At 44.6% G+C, this 21,846-nt stretch overlaps 1 protein-coding gene and 1 long non-coding RNA gene across 2 annotated transcripts in view; one reads left to right on the top strand and one right to left on the bottom strand.

Moving 5' to 3' along the window:
- Positions 1 to 394: 394 nt before the first annotated feature.
- The window catches only part of LOC121282165 (SH3 domain-binding glutamic acid-rich-like protein), a 65,164-nt gene continuing 43,712 nt past the window's right edge, over positions 395 to 21,846 (bottom strand). Inside the window, exon 4 of the mRNA XM_041195710.1 lies at positions 395 to 3,395. Within this exon, the coding sequence (XP_041051644.1) occupies positions 3,363 to 3,395 (33 nt within the window). The 3' untranslated portion in view covers positions 395 to 3,362. The remainder of the gene's footprint in view (positions 3,396 to 21,846) is intronic.
- LOC121282166 overlaps positions 4,876 to 21,846 on the top strand; it is a 65,779-nt gene continuing 48,808 nt past the window's right edge. Inside the window, exons 1-2 of the long non-coding RNA XR_005944008.1 lie at positions 4,876 to 5,025; positions 10,499 to 10,721. This is a non-coding gene — a long non-coding RNA (uncharacterized LOC121282166). The remainder of the gene's footprint in view (positions 5,026 to 10,498; positions 10,722 to 21,846) is intronic.

Here is a 21,846-nt window from a genome sequence, read left to right as displayed (position 1 = left end):
CTAATCCCTCCAACTGCCAGCCCTCTGGAACTCTCAACCTCAAGACCTCTGCTTAGTCTTCCCCCTCCTTTCAAAGGCTTCTTTTCTTCTCTCTCCCATTCACTATCCACCTGTCCTGCAATGTGCCTCGGGACATGTGCCTTTATGTAATGAACAGTATAAAAGTTCAAGATATTGGGAGAAATAAACCTCCAGGGTCCTCACTTGTCATTGCTATGCCAGGAGATTGTGTGTGTTTGAAAAGTGTATGAGGACAGGATGATGTGCAATGTCTGAGGTCACAGCATGTTGGAGGGCTTCTTTAGATCTGTACCTCAATATGAGCCAGATCTGGGAGGGAGGGAAGAGGTAAAGTTCAAATAAAGCTTAAACGAAAGGACAAAAACGTTCATGATGCTGCATCAAATGTAATATTTATTAATTTGATTTTTCTTTTATTTTCTTAAGCATACATGATCTTAACAGCAAATGCAATAAATCAGAGACATGTTGCTCTACTTTTAAAGATTTCCTTAAATGTGTAAGCTACAATGTGTCCCACAAATCAATGGAAAGTACTGTGTGACAAAGTGTGACACTTTCCAAAGACATGACAGGAGCTGGCATATTGCAGTATGATGGCACCCTGTGACCAGCATGCATCAGAAATCAGCAGCCACTTTGCCAGATTGGCAGAGGTCTCCGAGAATGACCTCCATCAAGTCAAGTTTGGAAGTGCAGAAGCTGTATGCAATTTCCACCCTGTGATGTTGTAATCTCAAGTTATTCTCTACCATAAAGTCCCCACCATTTAAGATGTTCATGTTTAAAACCGGCAATCCTTAGGTCAGCCAAAAAAGTGATCGCCATTATCCATCTGCATTATCAGTTTCAAAGTTGTCGGTTCCAGTGTCATGAATGCTGTTACTTCTTTACTCAGAGATTGCTTAGAGTGTGGAACTCACTACCACAAGATGCAGTTGAGACGAATAGCATATTTGAATTTAAGGGGAAGCTAGCTACCTGACTGGGAAAGGAATAGAAGGATTTGTTGACAGGATGATATGAAGTAAGGTAGCTCGTTCAGAGCATAAAACACTGGTAAAGTTTCTGTTGTAAACACTATGTAATCTATGGAATATTATACTTATTTTGGTCAGCAACAACCAGTGAATTTAAGAATCTTGTTCCATTGCTCTGCAGAGATAAACGTTACGTTTAGCATCACTCTCACTGAAGCAATTCCTTAAAGGGAATTATTTCCAGGGGACAAGTAGAGAGTTCACTGAAATCTTTGAAGAAAACCTGGTAGAAAATGTATGTTATACCAGGCATGGCTATTAAAATGAAAATCCCATGGTTAACATCACCTCTCACAGAGCTGAGAGAGTCCAGCAAATCCTAACTTTTTCTGGCATTCGGGATCCCCAGGGGTCACATACTGAGCAAATGGTGCTGGCATGAAGGTACCTACTATAAGCGGCGGAAACTGTATTAGCACGAAAGGTATGGAGCACCTGCCATGTTATTTTTACAGCTGGTTTAATGCACAAAGCTGTCTGGCCTTAAGACGTAGCTGAAGATAATTTAGAATCTGAGAAAAGTGGGATGCTGCAAAAATAACCTGCAGGTACGGTACGCTGGCAGGAGTGTGAGGAATGGTGAATTTTTTCTTATTGATTCATGGGATGTGGGCTTTGCCCGCATTTATTTATTGCCCATCCATAATTGCCCTTCAGAAGGTGGTGGTGAGCTGCCTCTTGAACCGCTGCAGTCCATGTGGTGTAGGTACACCCACAGTGCTGTTAGGGAGGGAGTTCCAGGATTTTGACCCAACGACAGTGAAGGAACAGCGATATATTTCCAAGACAGGATGGTGAGTGACTTGGAGGGGAACTTGGAGGTGTTCCCATCTATCTGCTGCCCTTGTCCTTCTAGATGGTAGTGGCCATGGGTTTGGAAAGTGCTGTCAAAAGGAGCCTTGGTGAATTCCTGCAGTGCATCTTGTAGATGGTACACACCGCTGCCACTGTGCGTCAGTGGTGGAGGGAGTGAATATTTATGAATGGGGTGCCAATGAAGCAGACTGCTTTGTCCTGGACGGTGTCCAGCTTCTTGAGTGTTGTTGGAGCTGCACTCATCCAGGTAAGTGGGGAGTATTCCATCACACTCCTGACTTGTGCCTTGTAGATGATGACAGGCTTTGTTGTTGCACCCTTCTCAGCGATTCTTTTAAGACTGTTTGAAAGCATCAAATGTAATAAAGCATTCTAAAATAACTTCCAATATCATCAAGGTGCGATTCTGGATGTTGTTAGCTATCAATTACTGGGAAACTGGCAGGGGCCACTGGAGGAACCTTGCCTTGTATATCAGACGCTTTAGCGAGAGTTTTTTTCCTAAACATCCCATCAACCAGATCCAAGCAACTGCTGCATAATTACCCAATTAATTTGCAATTATTTCAAAATGCAACTTAATTTTACTTTATGACTGATGCACTTTTGAATGCAAAAGAATGGGAACAGGAGAGAAGTGGCTGCAGCCTGTGTCTTGCCATCTTTCAACTGCTGGTTGCACCTAAAATTAGACCCAGACACAACGCTGCCCTGAAAAAATAAAACAAGTCATTCGCTCTGAAGTAGGATGAGCAGATACAGCAAGCAGTGCATACAAAATAATGAGAACAAGGGGATTCAGTTCACCTGTGCTTAATCTAGCATTAATGTGAGCAAGGTTCTTGCAATTTTCCTCCAGCCACTCTGGTTAGGCCATTGTTAAAAATTCTGGAACATGGTTATAATCTCCACTTAATGCACCAGGTAAAATGGAACAATTATCTTATTTGCCCTTTGGTTCAGGAGTTTGACACCTAGGAGACCAGCACAAGATAATGGAATAAAACAAGTTCCCATACGAGGTGAATAATTGAAACAGATGAAGATTAGAAGAGAGCAGAGCTGTGGAATTAGCAGTGAAGTTACCTCAATGTTTAAACTTCAGTGTCAAAAGAGTTTGTTTTATGGGATTGGCAGAATCAAAAGTAGAAAACTTAGAAATAACAAAAAAAACAAGGGTAAGAAATTTTTTTGGTAACATTTTGGGTGTCTGCTTAAATCAGATGACCAAGTAGAAAAATAAGCTAAAATAAACTATTTAAAAAGAAATTATATTTAATAATACATTTAATATAAACCCGGTGGTCCATTGTCACCCAGTTACTAGTTATTAATAAAATTGACTGGGTGTTTTAACTAACTGAGGGAGGCTCCAATAATCCCAACTGGTCCTCCCTGTTAAATCCTACTCAGTCCCAAAACATACTTTGTTCACACTAGAATAGTCTGGTTTGCTGATAATATCAGTTGCGATGAAGTTGGGGTTTAAGATTCTTGCTTTGCAAGGGCTTCGGCTTCCTGAAAAGGCAAGAAAATTGATTAATGTGGTTAGACATAAAATAAGAACATTCCACAACACGACTTTTTAATTCTTTGGTCGTCTTAAGCACATTCGCTGGAAGCAACTAGAATACATAGAAAGTTTAAATCAATGCTTCCATTGATTTGCATAAACTCCAAGTTGTTGAGATCACAGAATCATACCTTAGAATCTTACAGCTCAGAAGGAGGCCACTCAGCCTCTTGTGTTTGTTCTAACTCTTTGAAAAAGCTATCTAATTTGTCCCACTCTCATGCTCTTGCCCCATTGGCCTGCAATTTGTTTTCCTTTTCAAGTGTATATCCAATTCTCTTTTGAAAGTTACTGTTTCATCTGCTTCCACTACCTTTTACAGTCAGTCCATTCCAGATCCTAACCACTCGGTGCATTAAAAAATTATCCTTATTGCCCCCCACTGGGGGGATGTGCCATTTTCCTCCGTCAGAATGGATGTATAAGTATTCCTGTATCACTGGGCTCTTCCTGTCCCGTGATGCATTCGCTACTGCTGCACTCCCTCACATCATCAACTAACCAGTGACCAGCACTTATTTCTGCAGATAACCATAGCAACTTCTTAGAAATATAGGCTCAACAACTTCATCTTGCAGTAAACCACTCAGAACTCAACTGTCACAGGGTAGAAAATTAGAGTACAGTTGGAAAGTGGCAAACTGGTTCAGTTTGGACTTTAGAAAAAACCAGAAACCACTTAGACCTCCAGCATCTGTCACATTATCCAAATCACTTTGATAGTGTTTCAATCTTCAGAATTGGTCACAGGTCACTAGAAGCTAGGCCTTACAGTTATCTGCCAAGGTACAACTGAGTCCTATTCCTTTAAGGTTACCATGGGCAAATGCTTTGATTAACTTCAGCCTAAGGGCAATTCTTTGCAGAGGGTTGAAATGACAGGTTAAAGGATTGGGTCTATCCATTGGATTAGTAAATTCCCAGGTCTGACCACCGGGAACCCGAGTTATCAAAGCCAGAAAAAAAAACCCCTGCAAGCAATGGCTGGCTTTTCCGGGTGCTATGTTTAAAGTGCACCACAGCGAATCCTACTTCATTGGCAGAATTTTATGTCCCGCAGGTGGGTGCGCTCCTGACCTGATTGGGAGTAAAATAGCGTCCTGTGACATCAGGCGCGTGTTCCAACGTCATCACGCACTCGCGCGATATTTCCTATTGGCCTATTCAGGCCATTAATTGAGAGAGATTTTTCACTGCCCACGGGCAGAATGAGGTTTCCAACATTAATTTTTAATAAAGTAGAAATATTGTACCTCGGCTTGATTTTGTAAAAAAATCTCCCACCAACCCACCCCCGATATACCTTCCTCTCCCACTCACAGCTGAAGCTTCCCCTCCCCCTGCCCCTCTTTGCCGACCATCTGTAGCAGCCCATGGCCAAGACCCTGATGTTCTGAAGCAGACCTGAAGCACTGACAAAGACCTCCCACCTTCCATGAGCTGCTTCGTGGCAGAGCCATGTCTATGAGAATTCCACCCAGCATGCGATGCACGTGTTCTTCCATGATCCGGTAGCTGTAGGACTCCAGCATCGTCTTCTCCTTGGCTGTCTGCGATCTAAGCAAGGCCCTAATGGTAAGCCCCGACTTCTGCACAAGTGTTGTCCTGCACCAGCGTGTTTTCCTATCTGCGTAACTGTAAATCTCTCATGGGGGGAATGATTCCGGCTGGACTTTATTTTGCATTCTATTACCAGGATGCAAACCGGGTTCACGCTGGCCACCAGTGGGATTCGTGTTCACCATCAGATGATCCAGCTGTGATTTCACTCCAGTGTGAAACTGATTTCTGCACCTCACGCCAAATTGTTCCCCCCCACCGCTCACCATGATGCCCGATGCCAAGGGGCCTGGAAAATTCCAGCCATACAGTCATACACAAATACATACACACACTTACACTCACAGACACACACACACACTCTTACACATACACATACACATGCACACACACGCACTCAGAGACACACACACATGCTCTTACACACACACACACTCAGACACAAACATACTCTTACGCATACACTCTTACATACACACATGCTCTTGCACATACACATGCTCTTGCACATAGAAATACTCTTACACATACACATAAATGCACACTCACACACTCTTAACATACACTCACACACAAACACATACACACACACACTCTTACATACACATACATACACACATATGCACACTCACACCTTTACTCTGCATAAAAGATATTAACTGCCTTATTAACCAAAGCAAAATATAGATTCATTTTACCACCTGTGAATCATACAGAATTCTTAATCTGTCTTGTAAATGTTGAAGTTGATTATTTTGCTCTTTCTTGATAGTTAGTGTGTGCTTATCCCACGAAAGGAGTTTTGTGACTCACTCCATTATATGGACAGTCCTATAAATAATGCTGTTTAAATCTGTGTCAGGCTAGTAGAATTAAAATGATGCGTAATTGGGAAAGGTAACAATCAGTTCAAACCAATGAGCTATTCTAGTTCAAATGCCAATCCAACATTTACCTAAATATTTTACTGGAAATGCACAGGGTCTTGGCCCACAAGCAGTAAGTTGTAACAGAAACCTATCCAGTTTCAAATTACAAAATGTCTGTGGTATAAACTTTAATTCATAATTGTAGGCATCCAGGAATCTTTCTTTTAAATCACAAACAAATGGAACTGTGGTTCCATTAAATTGAAAGCCAGGCTGCACAAAAACATTCCTGTGACTGGTGATGTTACAACAAATGGAACATTAACTTTCTCTGGATGGTCGGCAGCAGCTCGGCGGCATGTTAAGGCTGATTTCAATTCAGTTCACCAAGTGGCAATGGCTCCAGAAATCAGGGTGATGAACTTACCATCTCATTCCTACTCCCTGTTTCACATGCCGCCATTTTGCCCAAAGCCTTTACAAATTGCCTAGATGCCCATCTGAATCAGGCAGGAGTCTCACTGAATTAGGCAAATCAGGGTCCAATGACACACACAAGATTCTGATTGCAAATTCAAAAGATGCAGGGTACACTATTTGTAACAAACGCTTTGAAAAAGAACCACTGTTGGCAGCTCACAAATGGCCCAGGAAATACAGTGTCTAACTTTTTTTTCCTGATGGGGCAAGTGGAGCAGTGTGCTCCTGAACCCATAAAATTGAAGTTGCAGCTGATCTGTCTGTAAACCCCTAGGATTTCCCACCTTCCCAGAAGCAGCAAGCTACAGTAAGATGGCCATTTTGTGTATGCAGGCTTGCCAGCAAAATGGACAGGAGGCCTCTGGGCCTTCAAATGGTGTGTTCCTCCTGTTTCCCAATCACTCTCCATCGATGGTTAAAATCACCTCTATTAGGGGAGAATGGGGAGGCATGACCTGCCCTAATGGGCTTCATCTCGAGTTGAATATAAAAAACTCAGGCTAGAATCTCTCGTTAGATGCCTATGATCCACCTTCATTCAAAAAGTACCTGTAACTCGCTTGTAGCACCAATGTGTGGTGCCATATGTACACTATTGTAGTGATTCTAATCCATTCCAATCCAGAAACCATCTTATTTGCTTGTGAACTACTTAAGAGGATAAGGAGTCAGAGCAAGGAGCACTTTGTCTTCCTCTGAAGTGTCTTTTGCAACATAACATGGCTCTTAAAATTAATGAAAAGTTATGTACTGTACCCTATAGTTTCAAGCACTTTCAAGTGAGAGTTGAAAACAAAATTTGTTTCCTAACACTGCCCACTGTCAGCAGTACCTACTACAGGTAGATAAATAGTTGCATGTGATTTGATTCACTCTTGTAGAACGATTCATTATTCTATCTTCATTCTCCACACATTAAGCATCAACTGCCTCTACTTGTGGGTGTAAGAATAACTTTGAGCTTTAACTCACACCGGTGCGAGAGGACACCCACCCTCCATTACAACAGCGACTGCACATACAAAATGGTTCATTGGCTAGAAGCACTTTGGCACATCCTGAGGCCATGAAGGGTGCTATATAAATGCAAATTCTCTCTAATTGTTTCAGTGAGACTTACAAGCATGCTGCCTATAGAAATTTCCAGATCTGCTATGAATACAGCAATGCTTTTGTGTGACACTGTTACTGGATGCTGTGAAGGTTGGATGGGAACTATGAGAGAGAGAAGACGCATCCAGTTATTCTGCAGTGCACTGTTTCAATACAGTATATAACATGCTGCAATGCTGATTTTAAATGTTTAATCCTTTTGGTGCTATAGCTGCACTCCTACAACACACACATTTACAGGCATTCGCCTTTTAGATTTAATCAGCTTCCTTCCATACACACATTGGGGAGAATTTTCTGTCTGTCAGGCGGGCCAGTCGGGACCAGGCGTGGAGCCAACCACCGCCCAAGATTGGCTGCGCGCCGCCATTTTGCGTGGGCGGGCCAATTAAGGCCCGCCCAGGGTGATGCACGGCTGGTAGTGCTTAGCACTACCTGTGCAGGTTGGGGGGGGGGGGGGCGCGGGTGGAGGGAGAGTCGGAGCCTGCACTTTTCCGCACATGCACGGCTAAGAGTGCAGAAATCTCCCTGAGGCATAGATCTGCCTCAGGGAGATTAAGTTCAGATTGAAATTTTTTAATTAAGACAGATAAAAATGATTTACACATGTCCCCTCATGTAACAGTGTCACATGAGCTGGAACATGTTTGTCAATTTATCAGGATTTATTTATTTATTTAATAAAAACTTCATGAAACATCATCCCGCCCGTGGATGAGGTTTCCTGAAAAACCAACTTTAAGGTTGGACGGGCAGCATTGACAAGTGCTTTAATTGGTTTTTCAATGGCCTTAATAGGCTGTTGATAGTTCGGCAAGCGCACAGCCTCCTCTGGTGCGTGCCCACTGAACATAATATCTAAATGACACACACTGACATCGGGACGCACGCCTGACGTCACTGTTATGCGTCGGCGTGTTGGGCCCACCCCCGCACGCCAACGTCAAAATTTTGGCCATTAATCCTTTGAGAATGACAGAAAAAAAACATAACCTTTTACACATTATTCAAATGAGTCTATCTGTGTGGTATCTGCAAAAATGTTTTGTCTTTATTGCTGTTCCGATTTACAATAATAGATAAAAACATTTGTATTCATGAAACATTTTACTGGTTAGTACCTTAAACACTGGAAACCATTGCCCAATAAAGTGCAGCATTCCTGTGATAACTACTTTGGCACATTACTTTTGACTGAGTTTTGTTTTTTGGCACAGACTCTGGTATAACTTCAAGTGGTTTCAAAATTCATAGATGGAGAACTTAAACCGAACTGATGGATGAAACCTCTCAATAATGCATGAAGAAGCTCATGAATAAATACTGAAATCACATCTTCTTGCTTTAAACTGGTGAACCAAAGAAAAATTCAATCTTCATAGTTATTTGCCATAAACTGCCTTTGCACCCAGAACTAATGTTCTGTTAGAAAACATAGGGTGGGATTTTCTAGCACCGCCCACTGCCGTGATCGTCCAGCCCCGCCCTGGACTTTTGGCTAGCCTGCCTAATCTCCCATGGTGGGTTTCGTCACAACAGGGCCACGAAGTCCCAGCCAGAGGGTAGGAATAAATGGTCATTTTCAGATTGGGCAGGTTGTAACAAGCCAGGTACCGCAAGGACCAGTGTTTTGGCCTGAACTATTTACAATCTACATCTACGATTTAGACAGGGTGATCGAGTAATGTATCAAAGTTTGCTGATGATACAAAGTTAGGTGGGAAAGTAAGTTGTCAGGAGAATGCAGAGGCTACAAAGGGATTTGGACAGATTAAGAGAGTGAGCAAAACCAAGGCATATGGAATATAATGTGGAGAATTGTGAAGCTATTGCACTTTGGTAAGAAAGATGGAAAAACAGAATTTTTAAAAAAGGAGAGAGACTGGAAATTTTTTAATGTTCAGAGGGACCTGGGGTGTCCTCGAAGACGAATCTCAGAATGTTAAGATGCAGATACAGCAAGCAATTAGAAAAGTAAATAGTACACTAAACTTCATAACAGGATGATTTGGGGTATGAGAGTGAGAAAGTCCTACTACAATTTATAGGTCCTTGGTGAGACCATACCTGAAGTACTGTGTACAGTTTTGGTCTCCTTACTAAAGGAGGGATATCCTTGCCCTAGAGAGACTAGGGTGATTCCTGGAATGAGGAGATTGTCCTCTGAAGAGAGATTATGTAGGCTAGGCCTATATTCCTACAAGTTTAGAAAAATGCTAGGTGATCTCACTGAAACATATAAAATTCTCAGGGTACATGCTGGGAGGAAATTTCCCCTGGCTTGGGTGTCTAGAACTAGAGGTTACTGTCTCGACTTAAAAGGGTGGTCAAGGCAGAGATGAGGAGAAATGTCTTCAGTTAAAGAGCTGCGAAGAGCTGTGGATGCTCAGTCATTGAGCATATTCAAGTCAGAGATCTGTAGATGTTTGGATACTAAGGGAATCAAGGGACATGATGATAGTGTGGGAAAGCATAACTGAGGTAGATGATCAGCCTTATTGAATGGCAGAGCAACCTCAAAGAGACAAATAGCCTATTTCTGCTTCTACTTTTTATGTTCCTAAATTCTTAACTGAAATGTTGTTGTATCAGCTTTAGGAGTTCAGTCGTAGCAATTCCACCTGAATCAGAAGATTGTATGTTGAAGCACCATTGCTGAGACTTGAACATAATCCAGGCTGATATTTCAGTGGAGTACTGAGGAATAGCTGCACCGTCAGTGGTGTCATCTTTCAGATGAAACATTCCAATACCCTATCGCTCCTCTCACGTGGACATAAAAGATCCCATGGTGTTATTTTGAAGAAAAATAGGGGAGTATTCCCTGGTGCCCTGGCCAATTTTTATTCCTCAAACAACTTTACTAAAATAGATTATCTTGTCATTATCACATTGCTGTTGTGGGAGTTTGCTGTGTGCAAATTGGGTGGGGCATTTTGTATACCACAACCGTGACTACACATCAAGTGCACCTCCTTCCTTGACTGTAAAGGAGAAATATAAATGCAAGCTTTGCTTTCTTTTAGTGTGAACAGAAGAGGTACCCACACACATTGGACTGGAGATACCTGATGAGATGGAGCCAGTTATTAATGATTTGGAAATGGGACCGATTGCTAAGTCAGGTGATGAACAATTACCCAGCCAGCTTCATAAGCTGTCACTAGGGGTAATGATTCTTCCCATGAGGATCCAACTTTGATACAAGCTGACAACAGAATGGGTACAGCAGTTCAAACTGGGCCAGAGGTAAGAGTGCTATTACTGAGCCATAGCTGACTCTGTCTTTGTATTGGAAATGGTTTGGCATGTTTTAATCCACTACTGCCCTATTTGCATATCCTGCTAACTTTGGCTAAATGTTGAACATCTTGGAAATATTGGCCCAGATCTTCCATTCTCTAGATCGTCAGAGACCGGACGTCCGACTCAAGATGTGCATTGGGATCCCGTGGAAATCCCGACGCACTGCTCTCTGTGGAAATTGCCTGGAAAGTTTGAACTAAAGATGGGCAATTCCCCTGCTAAATGGGACCCTTGGCTAAAGCTTCCAACTCTGAGTTAGAGTCATTGGGTGGAATCGTCCCATATTTTCACTAAGTGCGGTGGTGGACGTGAAAAAAGTCGGTTTACCCACCAACTGCAGTGGTGGGTTTTCACATGGTATCGTCCAATTCCTGACACATCCAGCCTTATTAATAATGCATTCCTGGGAAATGCTCCAGGTTGCTGGTGGGGCAACTTCTGATTCAGCTGCCTCTCCATCAGTTCATGCCTTCAACAATCTGGGTGCCATATTTAAAGGTCGCCCCTGCACAGAGTGAGCACTCTCTAAGGGTTGGGAAAATACTGAAAAGTTATTGCTACCAAAGGAAGGAAACATTCTGTCCCAAAATTTAGTGACATCTTCCTTGGGCACCTATTGGACGCAGTGGAGGCCTGTGTAAAGTCCTCTACCCCCACTCTAGTCGAAAACCAGCAAGCAAGGTCACCACTCCAGCATGGGAGGTGGTGCAGCAGGGGTCAGCGCCAACACCCTGCTAAAGAGGATAGCCAATGCCGAAAGAGGATGAATGATCTCCTCCATTCCGCCAGGGTAAATCACATTTCTCATAACTCTCAACTCACACACCAATCACACATCCACAGGGACCTCTCTGACCGACAGTCCAAGGGACACCATTCATGCCCTAATACACACCTTCATCTACCCTGCGGATCATGTCCTCACCCTGTCCATGGCACCACTCACCACCCGCACATGCCAGGCATCCTTATCATCTGGCCTGGTATGTGTCTTACTTAAGTTTCTCCATCTGTCTTCAGGCAGAATAAGATGGCACACAACAAAAGGGAGAGGTCACAGACTGATGGAGGAATGCCTGACATCAAGGTATTCACAGACTTTGAAAATAGAGTCACCCAGCTGGCTGGCGAAGATCTGGACTGTTCCTGTGCTGATGGTGAGGTTGGCAGTGCTCAACCAAGTGAGGATCCATTAGTGCAACATCCATCGGACAACCATGCTTTGAGTGAGTTTCCCTGATCCGCAGTCCCCTGCCATGCACTAATTATCGCTCCTTGCTTTCTCAGGCACATCTGGGAAGCAGTCAAGGGGTCACAAGCCACGTGCTTAACTCAAGGCCTGAAGCCTTCTCAGAAGAAGAATCTGATGACACCCTAACTGAAGACCCATCACAGTGCTCACCCACGCCCTCCTGCAGCGCACAGATACACATCTCGGTGGCAGTGTCAAGAAACTATCATATTTTTCCTAATATTATTGTGGAATATTTTGAAGCAGGCTTATGTCTGTGTTGTGCATGGTCCTGATTGTGTGTGACTAATTTAATTAAATTACAGACAATTAGACTGTAAGGTTTAAATTATCAAAGAAGTGAGGTGAAAAACAGGCATTTGAAAAGTAGATAGGTAGACCTATAGTGAGGTCAGCAGGTATGATGTGAATTAAATTTGCAATTTTAGATAAGTGAATAAGTGTTTACGATTTTCAAAGGTACATGGAAAATGTTTACAACTGTTAAGATAAGTAAGGCAAAGTGATTACATTGATTTTTTCCCCATAAGTGCTGGTCATAATGGTAACATGAAAGATTGTTATGTTCTGGGAAAAGTAACTTCTAAACATAAGTGGAAACAATGAGATTTACAAATCAAAAAGGATAAAATATAATTAAAGAAAGATGGAAAGCTGTGTGAGGTATGGCTATGTGAGATCTGGAAAGGTGACTGTGTGAAAAAGACTTGGAGAAAAAACCTCTAGTCACCCTGTAGAAGTTTGCTGTTCCAGTAACCAAAGTTGTGTTAAAAGCTTTTGGAAGTCCATTGTCCAGTGGATACTTGTGGTAAAACTGCTGGATGACTTTATAAATTTGGAATCTAATTGGACTGTTGCCTTAAAGGGGTTTTGTAGTTGGAGTCTGGTTAAGAAGAAATTTTGGGAACTGTTATAACTGTGCAACTGTAATCTTGTGTGTGTTTAAGTTAGTGTTTAAACTTAAAATCTCTAAAGGTTGTAGTAGACTCATTACTTCTGACTTCAATGCACAAGCCTTCTTGTAATAAATATGAATTGCAAAATCGTTGTGTTAGCGTGGCCAAGTATCCCTTGGGGATTTGGTCAGCCTGGCAAATATCACCTGCTTTATCATAACAACAGTTAAACTTACCATATAGCAGCTTGTGTCATAAGTGTCCAGTCATCTCCACCACCCCCCTCCTCAGGTCGCTACTCTGCTTTGATGGAGTTCTTGATGGACTGTACTCTCTGCATGTCTGGAGAAGTTGGGTTTGGATGATCCGACCAGAAATGCAGAGCTGTGTCGGGCCACAGAAAAGTATGGTTGGAGCTACAATCTAACGGTGATTTATGCTTTGCGGAAGGTTCAGGCCATTATTATTGTTGGAAAAATATTGCCCTTCCTTCACTGCCACTGGGTCAAAATCCTGGAACAGTTGAATATTGACACCATACAAATTCTGCAGTTCAAGAAAGTGACTTACCAGTGCGCCTTCTCAAGAGCAATAGGGATAAACAATAAATGCCAGCCTTTCTATTGATGCCTACATCCCATTAGCAAATAAATAAAACCTTTCAGAAGCAATTGGGAATGGCTTTGGTGGCTGAATCAGGGCAGTTGTAATAATTATCAATGACACACTGACATTTACTCTTACATAAAAATGAACTTTTCTCTTCCTTTACTGAAAGCGAGTAGATCTGTTAAAACATACAGGTGACTTTGCTTTAATATTGCAGACACTTCAACACAAGCTGGATAGCCTAAAGGAACAAAAACAGAATTACCTGGAAAAACTCAGCAGGTCTGGCAGCATCGGCGGAGAAGAAAAGAGTTGACATTTCGAGTCCTCATGACCCTTCGAAAGAACTTGCGTTCGAGTCCAAGAAAGAGTTGAAAGAGCTGGTTTAAGGTGTGTGTGTGGGGGGCGGAGAGATAGAGAGACAAAGAGGTGCGGGGGGGGGTGTGGTTGTAGGGACAAACAAGCAGTGATAGAAGCAGATCATCAAAAGATGTCAATGACAATAGTACAATAGAACACATAGGTGTTAAAATTAAAGTTGGTGATATTATCTAAACGAATGTGCTAATTAAGAATGGATGGTAGGGCACTCAAGGTATAGCTCTAGTGGGTTTTTTTTTATATAATGGAAATAGGTGGGAAAAGGAAAATCTTTATAATTTATTGGAAAAAAAAGGGAAGGGGGAAACAGAAAGGGGGTGGGGATGGGGGAGGGAGCTTACGACCTAAAGTTGTTGAATTCAATATTCAGTCCGGAAGGCTGTAAAGTCCCTAGTCGGAAGATGAGGTGTTGTTCCTCCAGTTTGCGTTGGGCTTCACTGGAACAATGCAGCAAGCCAAGGACAGACATGTGGGCAAGAGAGCAGGGTGGAGTGCTGAAATGGCAAGCGACAGGGAGGTTTGGGTCATTCTTGCGGACACACCGCAGGTGTTCTGCAAAGCGGTCGCCCAGTTTACATTTGGTCTCTCCAATGCAGAGGAGACCACATTGGGAGCAACGAATGCAGTAGACTAAGTTGGGGGAAATGCAAGTGAAATGCTGCTTCACTTGAAAGGAGTGTTTGGGTCCTTGGACGATGAGGAGAGAGGAAGTGAAGGGGCAGGTGTTGCATCTTTTGCGTGGGCATGGGGTGGTGACATAGGAGGAGGTTGAGGAGTAGGGGGTGATGGAGGAGTGGACCAGGGTGTCCCGGAGGGAGGGATCCCTACGGAATGCCGATAAGGGGGGTGAAGGGAAGATGTGTTTGGTGGTGGCATCATGCTGGAGTTGGCAGAAATGGCGGAGGATGATCCTTTGAATGCGGAGGCTGGTGGGGTGATAAGTGAGGACAAGGGGGACCCTATCATGTTTCTGGGAGGGAGGAGAAGGCGTGAGGGCGGATGCGCGGGAGATGGGCCGGACATGGTTGAGGGCCCTGTCAACGACCGTGGGTGGAAAACCTCGGTTAAGGAAGAAGGAGGACATGTCAGAGGAACTGTTTTTGAATGTAGCATCATCGGAACAGATGCGACGGAGGCGAAGGAACTGAGAGAATGGGATGGAGTCCTTACAGGAAGCGGGGTGTGAGGAGCTATAGTCGAGATAGCTGTGGGAGTTGGTGGGTTCTGTCGAAGGGTCATGAGGACTCGAAACGTCAACTCTTTTCTTCTCCGCCGATGCTGCCAGACCTGCTGAGTTTTTCCAGGTAATTCTGTTTTTGTTTTGGATTTCCAGCATCCGCAGTTTTTTTGTTTTTATCTCTGTGTTTAATTGACTGCCACTGCTCTTCAAGAAATGCCTACCTCCTTGAAGAAGTTCTGTTCCTCTCTGCGACAAGATTTCCATATCTCTCTGTTGTCTTGCTCACCTTCCTTGCTTTCCATTTCCCTCCTAGTGTTTGACAAGGTGTTTACTAAAACCCGCTTTCACAGCCATATCTCCTTTCTCAGTGACTGTCTCCGTCTCCGACTTACCCCACGTGGATTTCAACTGAAATTCCACCCCTCATGTTTCGAACCCACGCAGGATTACAGGTATCTCCGGGACATAAAACGTTTCTCGGACTGCTGTTCCCATCACATTCTGAAATCCACACTCAGTGCTATGCGCCGCCATATGAACACACTCGACCTCTCCCTCCAGCAGCACCGCCGTACCCTTTTTCAAAGCTGCGCGTGCCCCCAGTTTCATTTTATCCTTCGGCTCATCCGACGCCTCAACAAGAAACTTTTTCTCTTTCTCTCAAGTGCTAAGGAACGCAAGCTGCAACAACTCATCGACACCAACACCCATCTAGGACCCTCCACCCCTGCCTGTTCCTCCGTCCCCACCCTTTCTTCCAATCCCAACCCCAGCCGTGTATTCACTATACCCCCTGACCTTCCCCTCTCCGATGCTGAACGTTCAGTGCTCAGCAAAGGACTTAGTTTCATACCTTTCGCCCTCACCTCAATGAATTTCGGGCTCGGCATGATACTGAACTCTTCTTCCGCCGTCTTCGTCTCCGGGCTCACTTCTTTGGGCAGGAGTCCTCTCCCAGTTCAACGGATCCTTTTACCCATCTCCAATATTCTCCCTCCACCTGGACCCCTCCCTCTGGATTCTTACCTTCTCTTGATCTTTTCATTGAGAACTGTCGGCGCGACATTAGTCGTCTCAATTTCTCTGCTCCTCTCACCCATTCTAACCTGTCTCTCTCTGAACTTACTGCACTCCATTCTCTCAGGTCCAACCCTGACACTGTCATCAAACCCGCTGACAAGGGTGGTGCTGTTGTTGTCTGGCGCACTGACCTCTACCTCGCGGAGGCTGAGCGTCAACTCGCAGACACTTCCTCCTACCTCTCCCTGGACCATGACCCCACCACTGAACATCAAGCCATTGTTTCCAGGGCTGTCAGTGACCTCATCTCCTCTGGGGATCTCCCTCCCACAGCTTCCAACCTGATAGTCGCCCAACCTCGGACGGCCCGCTTCTATCTCCTACCCAAAATCCACAAACAGAACTGCCCCGGTAGACCGATCGTCTCAGCTTGCTCCTGCCCCACAGAACTCATTTCTCGTTATCTTGACTCCCTTCTCTCTCCCCTTGTCCAGTCCCTTCCCACCTACATCCGTGATTCCTCTGACACCTTACGTCACATCAACAATTTCCAGTTCCCTGGCCCCAACCGCTTACTCTTCACCATGGACGTCCAATCCCTCTACACCTCCATCCCCCACCAGGATGGTCTGAGGGCCCTTAGCTTCTTCCTCGAACAGAGGCCCGAACAATCCCCATCCACCACTACTCTCCTCCGTCTGGCTGAACTTGTTCTCACGCTGAACAATTTCTCCTTCAACTCCTCTCACTTCCTCCAAATAAAAGGTGTGGCTATGGGTACCCGCATGGACCCCAGCTATGCCTGTCTCTTTATGGGGTATGTGGAACATTCCTTGTTGCAGTCCTACTCCGGCCCCCTTCCACAACTCTTTCTCCGGTACATCGATGATTACTTCGGTGCCGCTTCATGCTCTCGTCAGGACTTCGAAAAATTTATTAATTTTGCTTCCAATCTCCACCCCTCCATCATTTTCATGTGCTCCATCTCTGACACTTCCCTTCCCTTCCTTGACCTCTCTGTCTCAATCTCTGGTGATAGACTGTCCACCAATATCCATTACAAACCCACCGACTCCCACAGCTATCTCGACTACAGCTCCTCACACCCCGCTTCCTGTAAGGACTCCATCCCATTCTCTCAGTTCCTTCGCCTCCGTCGCATCTGTTCCGATGATGCTACATTCAAAAACAGTTCCTCTGACATGTCCTCCTTCTTCCTTAACCGAGGTTTTCCACCCACGGTCGTTGACAGGGCCCTCAACCGTGTCCGGCCCATCTCCCGCGCATCCGCCCTCACGCCTTCTCCTCCCTCCCAGAAACATGATAGGGTCCCCCTTGTCCTCACTTATCACCCCACCAGCCTCCGCATTCAAAGGATCATCCTCCGCCATTTCCGCCAACTCCAGCATGATGCCACCACCAAACACATCTTCCCTTCACCCCCCTTATCGGCATTCCATAGGGATCGCTCCCTCCGGGACACCCTGGTCCACTCCTCCATCACCCCCTACTCCTCAACCCCCTCCTATGGCACCACCCCTTGCCCACGCAAAAGATGCAACACCTGCCCCTTCACTTCCTCTCTCCTCACCGTCCAAGGACCCAAACACTCCTTTCAAGTGAAGCAGCATTTCACTTGCATTTCCCCCAACTTAGTCTACTGCATTTGTTGCTCCCAATGTGGTCTCCTCTACATTGGAGAGACCAAACGTAAACTGGGCGACCGCTTTGCAGAACACCTGCGGTCTGTCCGCAAGAATGACCCAAACCTCCCTGTCGCTTGCCATTTCAACACTCCACCCTGCTCTCTTGCCCACATGTCTGTCCTTGGCTTGCTGCATTGTTCCAGTGAAGCCCAACGCAAACTGGAGGAACAACACCTCATCTTCCGACTAGGGACTTTACAGCCTTCCGGACTGAATATTGAATTCAACAACTTTAGGTCGTAAGCTCCCTACCCCATCCCCACCCCCTTTCTGTTTCCCCCTTCCCTTTTTTTTCCAATAAATTATAAAGATTTTCCTTTTCCCACCTATTTCCATTATATAAAAAAAAAACCCCACTAGAGCTATACCTTGAGTGCCCTACCATCCATTCTTAATTAGCACATTCGTTTAGATAATATCACCAACTTTAATTTTAACACCTATGTGTTCTATTGTACTATTGTCATTGACATCTTTTGATGATCTGCTTCTATCACTGCTTGTTTGTCCCTACAACCACACCACCCCCCCACCTCTTTGTCTCTCTATCTCTCCGCCCCCCACACACACACCTTAAACCAGCTTATATTTCAACTCTTTCTTGGACTCGAACGCAAGTTCTGTCGAAGGGTCACGAGGACTCGAAACGTCAACTCTTTTCTTCTCCGCCGATGCTGCCAGACCTGCTGAGTTTTTCCAGGTAATTCTGTTTTTGTTTTGGATTTCCAGCATCCGCAGTTTTTTTGTTTTTATAGCCTAAAGGACCCTTTCTACCACTCTAAATTTAGTCCAATTTCTCCAAGCGTTGCATGGAACTGTCAAACATTTGATCATTTTTGACTTGCTCTTTCCCCACCAACACTTCCAAAGGGCAGATAGGAATCAATCTGATGTGACCATTTGTATGATTTTTTTGTGACCACTGCAGGGGAACCTGTCCCCATTACTCAATATAATAGCAGTCCCACACATGTAGCTGTTGTTATCTAAGCACATTTAGCTTAAATAAGCAAAATCATACTCCTAATCTAATACAGGATCACTGAACAGGCAGTTAGCAATAAAACATAAAAATCCTCTGAACAGTTTTGTGAACTCAAAGTGCAAGAAATAAGGACAGATTTTGCTTAATAACTACCTTTGTGTAGCCATGATATACTATAACCTCACTGATTTAATTTGCATGGGTAAATAAATATCAAATTGATTTTAAGTAGACTTTCAGGAAATCCTGAGAAGAGGACAGGAACGGATACCGTTCAGAAGGGCAATTCCCAGCTCCACAAACCCAATCCGAGAGAAAGTGCTTCCGATTTCGGATTTTTGGAAGGGGAGGGTGGGTCCTATGGGAATCATGGTGGGCAACCTCAGAAACAGTGTGGAGGCTGCCAGGTACGGAGCTGGACTGGATGGAAGGCCTGCCTTGACATACCAGCAGTGTGTTGGGGTTTTAAAAGAAACAATAAAACATTAAACAAACCTCCAGCCCTCACACCCCCACACACTTACCATGCCTCATCCATGTCAACCCATGCCTTCCATGTCAACATATGTCCTTCTACCCACTCCCAAGGCTCTTTATAGCCCCTATGCCATCTTAATGCCAACTCATGCCAATCTATGCCCCCCACCCACCACAATTTTCCCTACACCTACCATGCCAATTCACCCAGTATCCACCAGGGCAGACCTCAGGGCCCATGCTGAGATTAAATACAGTTAAGTGTCTATTGATGAATTCACTACTTCCAAAAAAACCCACTTTCATTGATAAAAACACATTCGCTACATTTAACTTCCTTTAATCCCTCATAAAAACAAACATCGCGATTCACAGCTAGACATCAGAGAGTTTATCACCATTTTGAGCTGTCAATCAAACTGTGTAATGACAGGTTGTGAATTCTGCCATGCAGCACTAATCCTATAATGATTGCCCTCAGGCTTACATGAATAGGCAGAATAAAGTAGCAACCACTGATTTTTTGTTGAACACTGCAGGCTGCTTTCTCAATTATTTAAAGGGCAGGAGTTTTAAATGCCTTGACAGCTAAACAGCTCCATTTGTCAGCTCTCTTGACAGTTTCTTTTGACAGTTCCCTGACAGTTCTATTGAGCTTGACAGTTCCAATGAGTTAATGCACATCTTATGCACATTCATGTCCATTTTTAACAATCTCAAAGGGCACCTTACCTTCCCAAAGGGCATCGACCTCCCACAAAGGTGTCCCGGGATCATATCCAAAAAGGTATCTTACCTCTCCAAAAGGATAGCCCACTACTCCAAAGAACTCCGGTAAGTTTAGACCTACTGCTACCAGGTCTAAAATGCACGAGTCATGTTTTGGACATCCCATTAGTGAAAATCAGGTCAGCCTGAGGGAGCTACACTAAGACGTTCAGCTGTCTCCGTGAGCCACACATGTGCACATCAAAGCCCACCCCCATTCTCCACTCACCTGACTACCCCTGCAAAAATGGTATGTGCTGTATTTGAAAGCGTGACTTCTGGATTCCAGCCTCTGTATTAATGTATTATTCCTGGGTGGCCTAATTATGTTGAGCAGGCAGGATGATGGTGTGAGTGAATTTCAACTCCAATATTTAAAGAGACATTGCAAACATGAAATGTGATGAATTCTGGAGGCTGAACACAATGAAGGGACAGAATCGGGTGCACAGGCTCAAAGGTTGTGCCTTGCTTCGGTGGAACTTCCCTAGATAGGGTGATGCTGGGGGCTGTAGGGGCCCACCGAGAGCTACTATCAATTTTCCTGTCGATGGGAAGAAGAGGTCTGCCAGTGAAAGCAAGAAGGTTGGAGGTAGCAGAGGTGGTCTGCAGCAGAAGGAATGTGTTGCTATGCTCTTGGATTCAATGCCAATGGTTTTAATGACCCAAGCAACCCAATAGGGTTGCCAACTTCGGCTGGACACACCCTGGGAGATGTCAGTAGAAGTGACGTCATGGAGTCCCAGCAGCATGACACAAGTGGATGAGCCCATCCAGGCAGGCAAAGATCAAAGCCCCAGACACTAGAGTGTGAACCTAAGCAATGAGTGCAGGTATTATTGTGGCATTATAGTCTAACTGAACCAATTCCTCTCCTCATATTTATACATGGACTTCCCACCTCAACCCTTGATCATTCCCAGCATTGAAAAAACTGCTACTTTTTAATTTTTATTTTGATCAGGCAATGCAGCTCATGGCCACCCGCTGGAACTGCCATGAGGCAGGGTCCCTTTAATGGAGACTGATGCCAATTCCAGGAGGCTCCCGGCCTTTCCAGGTGAGTTGGGAACCCTCTGCAGGACAGGAAAGGTGAGTGCAATGGAGCATTCACCTCCATCCTGATGTGTATATCACCCCATACCCCTCACTCTGCCTTCTTAGGCCTACTCCAGCACATCACTCCTCACACCCATTAACCTTGCAGGTACACCCATTCCTCACATCCCCAGCTGCCCACACTGACATTTACCCTCATCTCTATGTAATCTCATGCCTCTCCCTCATAGTCACCCTCAGAAAATACTCTCCATCCATCCATCCATCCATTCAACACATGCCATTACTCTCATTGATAAATCTCTTCTTTCCCTCCTTGCAGAATATAAGAGAACATAAGGGAGAAGCAGAGAATAGATGTGGCCCTCCATCCATCTTGGAGCTGACAGCTCTGGAACATGAGGTGCTGGACGTGAGTGGAATCTCGCCATGTCTGGCTGTCAGTGATGGAGAGATTGAGGCCTTTTAGCTACCTGCTGACAGAATTAAACATCAGATAGGCAGATGGCATATAACACTCACTCATGTTGATTTGATGTCAGTAGCGGGGTAGTTGGTGGGAGGGCTGCCTGCCCTCAGGCCTACTGAGACCATTAAGTGGGCAATTAAAACGTGGCAGCCTCGCTGTGGGATTGGGGCTGGTGTCCCTCCTTATCAGACACCCTGTAGCCTATGGAGGGCTCCCTGTGACAAGGGTCATTTCCATGGGAAGGTCCCCCTGCCCTCATGATGGAC

Source organism: Carcharodon carcharias, chromosome 9 (genome assembly GCF_017639515.1).
Source record: "Carcharodon carcharias isolate sCarCar2 chromosome 9, sCarCar2.pri, whole genome shotgun sequence".
Lineage (NCBI taxonomy): Eukaryota > Metazoa > Chordata > Chondrichthyes > Lamniformes > Lamnidae > Carcharodon > Carcharodon carcharias.
Note: the sequence above shows the minus strand (reverse complement) of the source record. Positions and strands in the feature narration are given on the sequence as shown.